At 36.2% G+C, this 13,232-nt stretch overlaps 1 protein-coding gene across 1 annotated transcript in view; it reads left to right on the plus strand.

Annotated features, from left to right (window-relative positions):
- Positions 1-3,619: 3,619 nt before the first annotated feature.
- CD226 (CD226 molecule) overlaps positions 3,620-13,232 on the plus strand; it is a 28,688-nt gene continuing 19,075 nt past the window's right edge. Inside the window, exons 1-2 of the mRNA XM_075495453.1 lie at positions 3,620-3,668; positions 3,959-4,291. Coding sequence (XP_075351568.1) covers positions 3,620-3,668; positions 3,959-4,291 — 382 coding nt within the window. The remainder of the gene's footprint in view (positions 3,669-3,958; positions 4,292-13,232) is intronic.

The following is a 13,232-nucleotide window of genomic DNA, read 5'->3' on the forward strand; positions in this document are numbered from 1 at the left end:
TGAGATTAATGAATACATACTGAAGAATTCTATCCATTATGTTACTGAATCAGGCATGCCTATAGATTAATCCAATTTGGGGGGCTTTATTTGTTCAATTAGATTAGATGCAGAATAGGAAAAAGCAAATTGAATTATTGTGCCTTTAGCCAGCTGTACCACTCAGCCATCCTGCTTAAAGAAACATAGAAAGGTGAATGGAAAAAGAGGTAGTTTCCTTGATGGTAGCACACTGGCAACAGAGGGACCCTAATCCATAGAGAAATAGGGAGTTGGATCACTTTTTACGGAATTGTCATCTGGGTTGGTTAACCTGGCTTCTACAGGGTTAGAGCTAATCTACAGGGATGCTCAGACCAAGTGCGAAATATGCTCAAACCTCCCTCCTCCCAGCCTATTTGCTTCATTATCTTCACTGGAGATTCACTGAAACTAAAGAACCTTTTTGCCCCAATCTTTTTCCAGTTGGTCATGTTCATAAGTAAAGAAGTGGTACCTGGAGTGGTCTGCTTTTTAGCTATCTCCTGCTTCACTGTCCTGCCACAATCAAGGCCTTTTTGCTGGTGGTAGCAGCAGTCTGCAAGTATATTTGCCACTCTTTCTGCACTATTGCTACAGGCAATAAATCTCAAATACTAATGAATCATTAAAAAGGGTTTTAACATATTGTGCTGACCCTATATGTATGTCTTATTCTCCACAGTTTTATAGCAATTTCCATTAAAAAAACTCATTAGAGAGATTATTGCGACATGCTTTGAAACAGCAGCATTCATTACATATTATCTATGTATTGGAGTTTGGGAAATTAATGCAGCAGGAAATGAAATGACTCACCCAGGGTCACCAAAGATGTATGTTCAAGTCATGATTAAAATCCAAGCTGTAGATCTCCATTGTGTTTACTGCACAATCTTTTTTGCTCTTTCTCTTTCTTTCTAGTTTTTTTTTCTTTTAAACCACATCCTACAGTTGTACATTCAGCTGGAAAATTCCACCGTGCTGCTTTTGTTGTGAAACTGTAATTGGCATTTAGCCAATGATTAGTTAACTACGCCTTGTTTGCCTTTGTGAGCCTTCCCTTCCTTTGCTTTGAGGTTCAAAGGATGTGGAGAAAGTGGGATTACTGGGAAAGAAGAGCCAGGCTGTGGGGAACAATGGCCAGAGAACCAGAGAGGCAGAGCCCAAGGAACCACTCAAGTGATGGAGTGACTGTGAGATGTGCTGTTGCCGCTGCTGCTGCTGTGAGAGTTTCACAGATGATCAGAGATATGTGGATATTCCAGCCTTTCAGTGATGGGGAGCTAGGGAGAAACAGAGGTTAAAGGTAAGGGAGGTACGAGGAGAGGCTGGAAGGGAGGGGGCTGCACGATGGACCTTCCCTTACACTACCTGCTCTGATAAGTCCACTGCCCAGGAGGGTATGGTGGAGATGGTGTGTATTTCTCTTTTTATAGGTTACACCGTGATACTTTAAGTGTATGCCTGCTCCCAAATTATACCAGTAGAGTTAACTTTCACAGTGCCGACAGCTTTCTGGTTTGTGACTTGCAGGTGTGTTGCCCAGGTGTCTAGAGGGGACTTGTACTGGTGTCTGGAGGGGACGTGTAGTGCAGCCTTTAGAGGGAGACCCAGTAATGCTCTGGTTACAGGCTGATTTTTTTAGCAGGTGTGACAAGGAACCCTGTTCTGGAGACTAGATGACCAAGAATCCCTGACATTTGCATTAACTGTGTCTGTTGTACAGCAAATAAATGTCTTTAGACGACATATCATCAATACTTAGTCATCATGTGGGGTTGGATGTTAATTTATCGACTTCTGTGTTTCTTTCAATGCCAGATGGAGAGAAACGACCATGAAATTCAGAGCAATAAATTGTAATTTATATTTATACACAGATGAGTGAAGAATAATTTTCATTTAAGGGAATTTGTCTTCATTTTGGAGACTTCCTGAGTACTTTACCTTATCTATAATTAAAGAAAACAGATCTGTAAAAAGTTTCATTTGTAATAATAGTAATAGTAATAATTTTTTTAATAGCAAAAAAATGAACATATGTTTATTTTTTTCATTTCACTAGATTTTGTGGACCACCACTCACCTGTAAACTACTATATACATATGTAATATGACGTAAAGAATAATATTTCAAGCTAGAGAGATACTTTGACTTCTTGCCTCATTTGCAACTGCAATTTGAGAACAGCTAACCACTGAAATTCAGGATTTAAATATGGAACCATGTAGATCCTGTGTAGCTGGTTTAAAGGCTGCTATGCCACAAAGCATCCAGGAACTGGATCTCTTCAACTCACAAGATCCTTTCTTTTCTAATACAGAATGTGCAGTTTAGTTTCTGAAGCTTCCCATTTCCTGCTTTTCTTATCAGCAATACTTCTGTTTCCTGAGACAAGCTTAATGTAATCTTTTGATCTGTTTGAAAAGATAACTTTGTAATGCAAATAAAATAAGACTCAGTCTTCAACTCAATTCTCTTCTGTTTAGATTTTTACAGTCAGCATCAGATGGACTACTGACTATCTAGGTGTACTTTGTGAATCCAGACAAAGTAGAGTAGAAATAAGTGCAACCGCAACAGTGGAGAATTACAGATCTAACTAGGAAGTGGCAAAATGGAGTCATTGCAAACATTCAAAATTTTCTATTATCCTAAAACATATATCCTAGTTTAACAGAGATAAATATATACAGATTTTGGTTTACACACAAGTTGTTACACTGTGGGATCTAATGCTAAGTTCTGCTCAAGCTTGTGCAGACTATTACGGACCTAAAATATTAATTTCTGTTATCAACTTTTGTTCAAATTACATTTGTTTATTCATTTGAGAATCTTAACCAGTCGATTCAAGATTAGTTTTGACTTCAAGTCAATCAAGTTGTTCCAATTTTAAGCAGCTCCATAAAACTATGGCCTGCCGAGGTGCAAAAATGCTTGCAGTTGTCCTGAGAAAATTCCATAAAAAAATGTAAGAGTGTGGCTTGTTTTGACAAATTTCAACATGAGTCACGAATACGGTTCTTACACCTTTGAACAAGAATTTTTGAGCTGCATAATTTTGATCCCAAAATAGTAGCTCATGACATGTTATCACAAACAAATTTTCAGACCTTAAGACATTACTTTTTATAACTAGTCACAGAATTATGACCTCTAATATATAGGAACTGTCTTATCTTCTCTTTAGATTTTATACTTCCTGAATAATAGATAAATGTTGAACTGCAGTGTCAGAAAAATGGAGGAATTCTATTGATTTTGGATACATGCCATGGAAGAACTCTGTTTCCTTCTGCTGATGAAACCTAAAGATCCCCACTTCATCACTTATCATAGTATTCATGCATATTGCTAGAGGTTCATTAGTAATGCAAACTTTACTCTGAGGTGGATTTTGATAGGAATTTAGTCTCTCTTCTGATGCAACTGCACCGAGACCTCAAACTTGGTGTTTCTTAGAATGTGAAAGTAAAAAGCACATGATGTTTTCATATTTCAAAAGTAAAAACATCCTGTGATAAGGGCACATGATGCACAGAGATTGAATGAAACCATGTTGCACTGCAGTCACTGATTCCAGTGTTCTTTGAGATGGACCACGCAGTTCTCCTTGTTGTTGTTGTTCTCCAGCTTTGTGGAAGTAAGGTTGCTTTCTTATTCCTAACTAACATCTTCCCATTTTTTATTGCGTCATGACAGATATGATCACAATTCACAAGTGCGTTACTGGGTGTTTCGGACAAATTTTAATTGTTCAATGATATTCACAAGTTACAGGTAATAATAATATCTAGGGTTTGGGGTTTTTTTTTAGCGAACTTTTTCTTCAGTGTTTTGTTTGTAGTGCTGCCAAAGTTGTTGCTGAGTTTTTCTATAACTTCAGTTTTCAATTATGTTAATTCTGAAATTGAACTTCTGTGTGTGCTTTAGCCAACGTGGAAGGAAAGTTTGTGGATTCAACTGTAAAACTTACTGAGAAGGTGAAACTGGAATGCATATATCCAAACAAAGCTGTGATAATCCAGACATCCTGGATGAAATGGAATGTAACTCATAAAGAAAATATAGCTGTCTTGCATCCAATCTATGGAGTACATATCGAAGACAAATACAATGGAAGAATTTATTTTGAAAATGCTTCCAGGGAAGACAAGTCCTTATCTTTCATCAAGAGCACTTTGGAGGATGTTGGTCTTTACTTTTGCTCCATTGTAACTTACCCAGATGGAATTTGGGAAAAGGTAATAGAAATTATTCAGCCAGGTAAGCAAATCTCTCATTTTTTTTTAAATTTCTGATATATGCTAAACAGAAATCCATGCCAATTTAGGGAGTGTCTGGCATTGTAATTTTTCTTTTCAATTATATAGCATGCAGAAATGGAGTAATTTGGGGAAAAGAACTAGCACGACAGGAAAGAATTATATTGCTTTGACAAAAGGTCATTTTAAGAGAAGCAGGAAGATAGGAGGGGAACTGGAGGAGACAGACAGATGGCACAACAGCAGTGTATTACATGGTAGACTTCAGGTACTAACTGTCATTGCAACAGCGATATTTCTGTTGGGCCAAGGTTCTCATAGCATTTCAACAAGCTACAGGATCTCTTCAGAGGATGAAATTGCAACTACCCATGAAATTACATGGATGAACCTTATAGCTACCCATGGAGGATACTTTATTTTTATCATTATGTTATATGGTGGGGGCATTCCTGGTCTGAAACTAGGATTGTTTTTTTCTAGAAACTCTTCTGTGCTTGCTTTTTCAGGAACAAAATAACCATTTAGGAATGGTGTGGCAACAAAAGAGAGGGAAGTAGAGAAGTTTAAATGGAGAAAAAACACCTTTTCTTTAAAAGGAGAGTTTTTTAAAGATGGAAAAAGGAAGAAGGAAAGAAAAAGATCCAGTTGTGCCCATGTACTTTCTGTGTAGCTGCCCATGTACTTTCCAAAGGCTCTGTAATTACCTGACCACTCATCCAATTTGGTTTCCTTTCCAGCTGTATGAGTAAGAGGAGAAAACCCTTTTCTAGTATTTTTCCATGCATGCCTATTTAGCATTGGTCAGCTGACAAGTCTGGTGCAAATTACCAAGCTTCTCTGATAGAAGTCCTTAGAAGATCATTATGTACATATCTTCAAAAGATAACTAGTTTTGGTTAATGGTTTGTTGATTTGATATTGTGAATGTAGAAAGAATCTGTTCCTCTTTCGCATCCTCCAGAGTGAAAATAGACTTCATTCAATATTTTATTGTATTTCACAGCTAGGAAAGAATGGGTTGAAAGGAAAATTTAGTTCCTAGCATTTGAAGATAAAAATAACAGTTCTTTTCCTAGCCTGATCCTTCTGAGTCTTCATTTCAACCTTATTTTAGCTACACTTCTGTAATTTCAAGGTTACAATGAAACAGTGGACCTGACTTTTGTAGGAGATATCTAAATCTCAAAAATTCAAGGTACATTGTTCCTGCCTTCACCACTGAAGGTTTTTGAAACCTGATTTTAGCCAGCACGTTTGTTGTTGGCACTGATGAAATAGGAATCCCAATCTGTCTTCCTATCTCTGCTAGCTTTTTATTAGTAAACATTGCTGCTCATCTATGCAGAAATTAACCACACACAAGTTATTGCCCTGACTTTGAAAAAAGTAATTCTGTCTCCCCCAGATTGTTTAGTTAGATCAGATAGTTTGGACCTGAAATTATTTTCCCCGTTGTGGCACATTAGCATAGCTATACAATTTACAGTCATTCAACTTGTAGAGGGAATGTCCTACCAGTGAAACAGCTGAGCGGGGTCCCTCAGGGCAGGCTTGCAGTTCACGTCAGAGTTCCTCAGCTGTGATTCCTTTAGTGGTATCTCTGAATGCTTGCTTCGCTCTGGTGTCTTTTTTATTATGTAAGGAAAAAAGTTACTGAAGAAGTAACTCCCTACTTTCTTTTCCTCTGGCAGTCCATTTAGTGCACAATATTAATGCAGCTGTAGGCATTAGAAACATACTTTTTGGTTGCATTCAAATAAGCCAAGATCTGGAAATCCAGGTTGCTATTCACTAAAGGGAACAGGCAAACTAGATCTCTTATGTGATTTGGTCCAACCTGAGTTGTGGCAGTGCTGAGCCCTTATTCACAGTGAGTTCATTTTCTATAAAATCCTAAAAGTTAGACGTGGTAGAGATCTGCAAGTTCATTTAGTCCTTTTCCTGGCCAAGGCAGTACTGATCTCAGCTGCTTGTTCTTGAATGTATTGGCTAGGGTTAATCTGAAATGATGCAAGAAACAAGGCAGTCAGTTTCCTGTGGGATGTTACCCTGCAGTCCAACACCTTTATTAGGCAATCCACTTGCAGATTTCAGCACACTGTAAACCACACAAAAAGTGGATCAGTTATCAGAGGTATTTTTTTTTTAAAACGATACTCTGGGATTCAGTATTCTCAGTATGTAGGATTTCTCTCTTGGTTTGAGCATGCTAAAACACAAACCTAAACCAACAGCAAACACCCATTTTTCAAGTATATCAATTTAATCCTACTACAGAAGGAGATAATAAAGTTGAATAGAAATTAATCCTTTTCCATTTAAAGAATCAAGGTGTCTGAGAACAGGAACAACCAATCCTGTTCAGCTCCCGATAGATGTGTATAAATGTGATCTTTATATACACTGATCCGAAGAGAATGAAGTGTATCACCAGTGAAGATAAAATATTACTACTTCAATCTGCACTGCAAATTAAATATGTTATTAAAACCTGAGTTTAGAGAAGGTATTTATTTATGTAGTAGTTATAGTAGAACTATTATCAGTCAGGCTTTATCTAACTTTATTAGCACCTTCATCAGTACTAAATATTTTAAACTCCCTGGATGACATCTTGCTTTGATTAAATCAACAGTAAACTTCAAATTCAATTCCATGCAGCTAGTATTTTAGCTTGCTGCTGACACTAGATTTTTCTTCTTTGTCTTCCAACCTGTAAAATTAGGACACTGATGTTCATCTTTAAAGTTTTTTTATTCTGCACCAGGGAAAAAGCTTTGAGAAAGCTGAGTGTTAGTCTCATAATTTCACTGGACACAGGTCTTGCTCTATAGGGTTAATATACACAAATAGTTGGGGTCCTGGAAAACAAAGTGTTTTTTAAGGAATCTGATATTCTCTGGTATAAAGAAATCTTGCCAATGTACTAGAAAGATCATTTTATAGGTAATTAAAACTTGTTTCAATTACATTATTTTCTTTGGTTGGGATTTATGGTTTATTGATTCCCAATAGACATCACTTTTCTAAAAGCATGTATTTACCTACAGTACCCCAGACAATTAAACAACTTACTGCAAAATCAATTTTTTCTAACAGTTAATCAAAAAACATTTAATAGACTAATTTTTTTTTTTTTTAAGGAATTGCATGGTGTCTAATGCTTTGCAATTTGTGGTTTTAGTTTTAAAGATTAGTTGGCTAAGCTTTAAACAGATGCAACTTTGTGGACACATAATATTTAACACGAAACATAACCTTGCTCTGGTAAATTGGCACAGATTAAGTTAAGTTGTTATTATTGAGGTTTTTGTGTCAATCAAAACTGAAGCCTGATTTATAATTTAATTTGCGCTACCAGGGCATTGAAAATTGTCAGGAATTATCTATACTGACCTGTTACTGTGGGACCCAGAGACATTCCTGCACCAACTTAAGTAACTAAGTATGCCATTGAGGAATCTGCAGTGCGTACCTCAATGAAAGCTGGCAACAGGATATAGATATAGAATATATGATTAGCTTTCAGAATTTCCATTAAATGGAAATAGAGGAAATAAATTGAAATAATGCCATATGGCATTATACTCATGATGGAGATTCTTAACTAGATTAAAATATAAGGTGAAATGTTCTTCACGTGGCAATCTTATGTGCTGGCAGTTACATAAATTTGGATAAAGTATCTTGGACTAACTTTTGCTGGCTTGCAAAACAATGAATGTTTCTGCACTCAAACTGTTCAAAGTTGGTCTAGTGCTTCATTCCTGGTAATCAACAGAGGTCATGAGTCTAATTCTGCTTTCCCATGTGCTTTGTATAATTTTTTAAAACTACAAATACAAAGTGAGTAAAATTAGTATGATCCTGATTTGTCAACATTTTTCATTTGCATAGTTTGAAGCCTTAAGTGCTGATGCTTGATAAGTAAATATTTCAAGTATTGTCTAACTGTTACAGTGATGTCACTAGATCCAGCAACTCAAGTGTTAACAAGACCCTGACACTACAAGATCAAGCAATTAAAAAAGTTTGGGGCTCATGACTTGCTTTTTTAAACAAAAATACAGAAAGAGAAGAAAGAAGTCAAGTATTTGAAAAGCATTAAGCACGTTTCTTTTTATCAGTATTTTGACAACATCGCTATTTCTTTCCCTTTAGAGTAAAGGTGTCTTTATAAATAAAAAGTCCACTGTGGTTACACTCTTTCATCTGTGATTAAAGATGCTATTGAGTGAATAACAGATCACTACAGATTTGTAGTGTATGAAGTGGCGAAGTAATACGGGAGAAACTCTGTTTAGGACTCTGCTCCTGGCTTAGTCTCTGGTCGCAGAACAGCAGTTCACCCCACCATGGTCTGGGTGGGGTGAACGTGATTCTTTTTCAATCAGGGACAAAAGTGGGGAAAAAAAAAAAAAAGATTCATCTTGGATAAGCAATGACTGAACTGTCATAAGGACCTGAGATCCTAAGAGACAGAGGAGTTTATAGCTCTCACTGCAGAGGTCTTTTCTAGGTGTATTATCCTCATTGCATCACTGGCGGATGGAATACCCTAGAAGTGGTGATAAATCACCACTTACGTAAAATTTTTGACGTAATTATTGTAGTAAGTGATTTTTTTTACTAGATATGGTCTCAGCTTAGTCCTGGGGCTGTATCAGGATATATAATAAAAATGTTACAACATATTTTCTTCTTTTTGCCTTAAATTTTGGCTAAAGATTCATTATGACATCTATGAAATAGGTGAGAAAGAACTCTTGCAGACTGCACAACGTTATCCACGCTTTCTTTATTGGCAGTTACTGAAACATACTGACAGAAAAGCAATAATACGCAGGGTATTATATTGGAAACTTCACTTGTTTTGTAGCTATAGGAAATTCTTACAAGTGGATGCAGTGCTGAAATTCTGTACCATGATTGCAGAGAACTTGAGAGTATGTTCTGCCACAGTTACACATGAATACGTTGGCAAAGAATAGTCTAGTTATCCCACAGGAAGATATTTGCCAGCTGGGTGAATCTGTTGCTTCTTTTTTCTTGTAGTGTGAACATATATCCAACAGTTTTCAGAACTGAATTCAAGGGATTTTTTTCCCTTAATTTTCACACATTTTATGAGTCACAGCTACTACTGCACTAAGTGAAGAAAACTCATACTTTCAGAGCAAATTCCTTGTACATTTTTGATAAGATGTAACAACTATGTAGGAATCGTCAGTGGTTTTATTTCACCTTTCTTCATGAACAGTTGAAGGATGATCTGTAGTTTCGTATATACAGTGCTTAGACATGTATGTCTGAAGACTGATTTTGAGTGCAGTATAAAATAGGAGGAGCAGAGAGTGAAGTCACTATTAATAGAAGAAGCATTAGCATTGGAGACATGACGCAGGAACTGTTGATCATCAAAAAGATGTTATTTCATATGCTTGCTGCCTGGAAGAGAAAGCATTTGAAGCTGCAGGTGTTGTAATTTTACTTTCAAAGGAGAGCGTTGAGAGGGCAGTGTACGCAGTCAGTCCATTGGGCAGGTGTGTACAGAGGTGCGTGTTTAACTGTCATCCCAGGTCACCACTCAAAACACAGTACTCAGCTGTGTCGTTTTGCCAATTGCCATCCATGTATCTAACAATAGCAAAGAAGCAGCAGGAGTTCTGCAATGTTTCTTTCTTTCTTTTTTTTTTTAATGATAAACTTTTGCAAAGAAATATATACAGGGAAAGGATACATTTCCAGTCTCTAGCACTTTTGAACAGATATTTGGATGACTTTAATTTACAACGGAATTTGAAAAGGTATTGGCAAAATTCCTTTTATCTTCATACTATACCCTTTGTCTTTCTCTGGTTTGTCCAGATCTTTGTTTACCTATGGCCACTTGAGACATGGATCCATTTGTTTACTTGATCCTTTTCCAGACCTGTCTTCAGTCCTTTGGTTCTTCTCTCTTCAGTTAAATCCATCAGCACAATAGTTACTCATCTTTGAAGGGATGTTTTTGAAGTTTGAATAAAGTATCAATTCACAGAAAAAGAGTTTAAGTAATTATTCTGGCCTCTTCATCATTTATTCAACAGAAATTAAGGTCTGGTCCTGTCATCCTGTCATGCATATCTGCCTTTAAGTTCTTAGTTTTGTCTGTTCTTTTTCAGCCATTCTCGACTCCATGGAGCATTATAATGGGGATATATCAACAGGAAAAGTTAAGACAATATCAATAGACAAATATTTGGTTCAAAATATGATTTCCATTAATATCTGTATATCAAGATCTTAAGACTTCTACAAATCTGAAGTGTATTTCTGTCTTGTTCCCAACCTGGTAAAATAAATTATTGATAATTTACATTTAAAAAGTTTTCCAGGTCCAATATTTTGTTGAACGCAATGGGTTTAATTTAGGCTTCCTATATAGACACTACGTAAAACTTTTTTCCTATTGCACTCTCATATCTGTGATGATACACGACGTACCATTACTACTTGGTTATAGCTTTGTATTGTCATTGCCCATAATGATAATCTTGCCCTTTTCTGTCTTGCCCTTATGAAAGTATGAGGCATTTCTTTGTCAGTTGCAGTTCAGTGCAATACTTTTCACATTACCAGACCACTGTATTGATGCCTCCTACGCAACCACAAACTATCCTCTGATTCATTCTGCCTTGAGAAGTGCATCTGGTTTCAGGCGCTTCACACATCCTCCCAAACCACTTGGCCTTATTAATAGTTAGTTCTCTAGATTGCATTGCATCAAAATGTAGCAATCCCTGAATTAAGGGTTTTAAAGTTTCCATTGAAATGTATAATTAGAATATTGATTATTTTAAATTTAACAGAATCAGAGATGATTGAGTGTAGGCAAAAACTGTCTTAGAGGCAAAGTAAATCAACTTGTGAAGAGCTTTGTAATGCAGAACTCAATCAGTTAAAGCTAGATCAGCAATCTTAAAATACATGATGGACAAATTTACAATGCAAATTTAACTTAAAATATAGAATATAATAAACACCATTAGAGAGATCACAAACTGATATTGTTCTACACCTATACACTATACCTTTGCTACACATCTAGATAGAAAGACAAAAGTCTTCAGACGTGAAGAATTAAGTTATACATAAACTGTTTAAATGAAAACTGGCCTTCATGCAGAGCAGTGTTGTATGTTTATTCACATAAAGAATGAATGTAGTTAAAATTACCTGGAATATTTTTGTCCTGTGTTTGCTTATTTGCCTTTCAAAACAGTTGAATTCTAACAAGAATTTCTGTATATTTTGAAACTTACATTTATTTTCTCAGGAGTTTTATTTCAGTTAAGTGTTAAAATACTACTAGTTTGACTTAAAAATTCCCACGCTATACTCTGAATAGAATGGGAAATATTCTTTTGATGTTCATAGTGACTTTTACATCCATAATGTGAATTATGCAGAGTTGCATAATTGGTTGTTTTTGTGTTTGTTTTTTTTTTCTTCTGTTATGTGGTTGGAAATTGTTATTTTAATTTTTTTTTTTAAATTCATGAGTAAATTTGTGTTTCTGTCAATCAGTGACAATGGACCATTTGCTCAGGGGATATGTTTTGCTAGCAGCTCTGAATAAGAATGAAAGTTCATTAATAGAGTATTTAAATGCCAGATGTACCATGAAGTACTCCCATATTTTAAATAGAGTGATCAGCCTCTTCTGTGATAGCAGATACAGAGCTTTTCTATTCTTAGCTAGTGTGATGATATCCATGCCACTCAGCAGTAACTTCTATATTAATGTTCTTCTGCCTGCCAAAAGCAGCACGTTGCATAGATCTTTTTCAAATCCCTATTCACCTGAAATAGCTTGCTTTCTATTTATCTCTGTCTCAATTTAGAATGTGATTCATAGGTCTACAGTGAAAAATTATCAGCCCTTTAAAGCACATGGAAGCAAGAACTAATCCTGAGGGATCTTCATTCTTCGGCTCTTGGACTCTGAGCTCTCCAGAGCAAGAACTATCTCTGTATCTTACACAGTGTCAACCACATTGTCAGCACCTAATTAGAAAGCAATAGGATGAAGGCAAGTGAAGCTGCCTTTTTCACACCTCTGCTGTGATTATTGACCTGTTAAATGTTGCTTTTCTTACTTTTTATCTTCTGTAATGAGCTAAGGATTGGATGCCCCTTCAGTATAAAAGGCTAGGGGAAAAAAAACAAAACAGCTCGGTTGGGAGGAGAGCAGATAGCTCCTCTTCCTTTCTGAAGGAAAAGCTTAGATGAAAAGGAATTATAGAATTGTTGAAAACTCAGGCTGGAAGAGACATTCCAAATTAATCTCATCCATCTCTGTGTTCTGAGGCAGGATAAGCACTGACTGATTCCCATGTCAGGAATGCATGCATAATATTCTTGTGTAGTCATTCTAGCGCTTAACCAGCCTTACAAGGAGATTTTTTTCCCCATTATATCTAACCTAGATATCTCTTGTTTAATACTGAGTTTATTCACTGTAGTCCGTCCTTTGAAAAAAGAGGAAGGCTTTCATGTTGCCAGCCTTCAGTCATCCCCCTGTACTAAAAGAACACAGTTCTTTTAACTTTTCTTCTTAGTTCATGATTCTAAATTTCATCATTCTTGTTCTCATCAGAATTTTCTCCAGTTTGTATATAACCTTATTTTAATAAGATACATAGAATGAAACACCATGTTCCATCTAAGGTCTTAACCATTGCTGAATGAAGCAGAATAATGTCTCCTGTGTCTTGTATATGTCTCTCTGCTGACATACCTGAGAAAATTTGTCTTTTGGAAACAGTCAATGTGATAACATTCTCAATTCTATTTAGCTAGCAATTGGAGCACCCAGATCCTTTTATTCAGCACTGGGAAGTTTTTGACTTTTTTTTTGTCTTTTCTTCTTTTTACTCCTTACCATTTTGAATGTT

The sequence above is a fragment of the Mycteria americana genome, chromosome 2 (genome assembly GCF_035582795.1).
Source record: "Mycteria americana isolate JAX WOST 10 ecotype Jacksonville Zoo and Gardens chromosome 2, USCA_MyAme_1.0, whole genome shotgun sequence".
NCBI lineage: Eukaryota > Metazoa > Chordata > Aves > Ciconiiformes > Ciconiidae > Mycteria > Mycteria americana.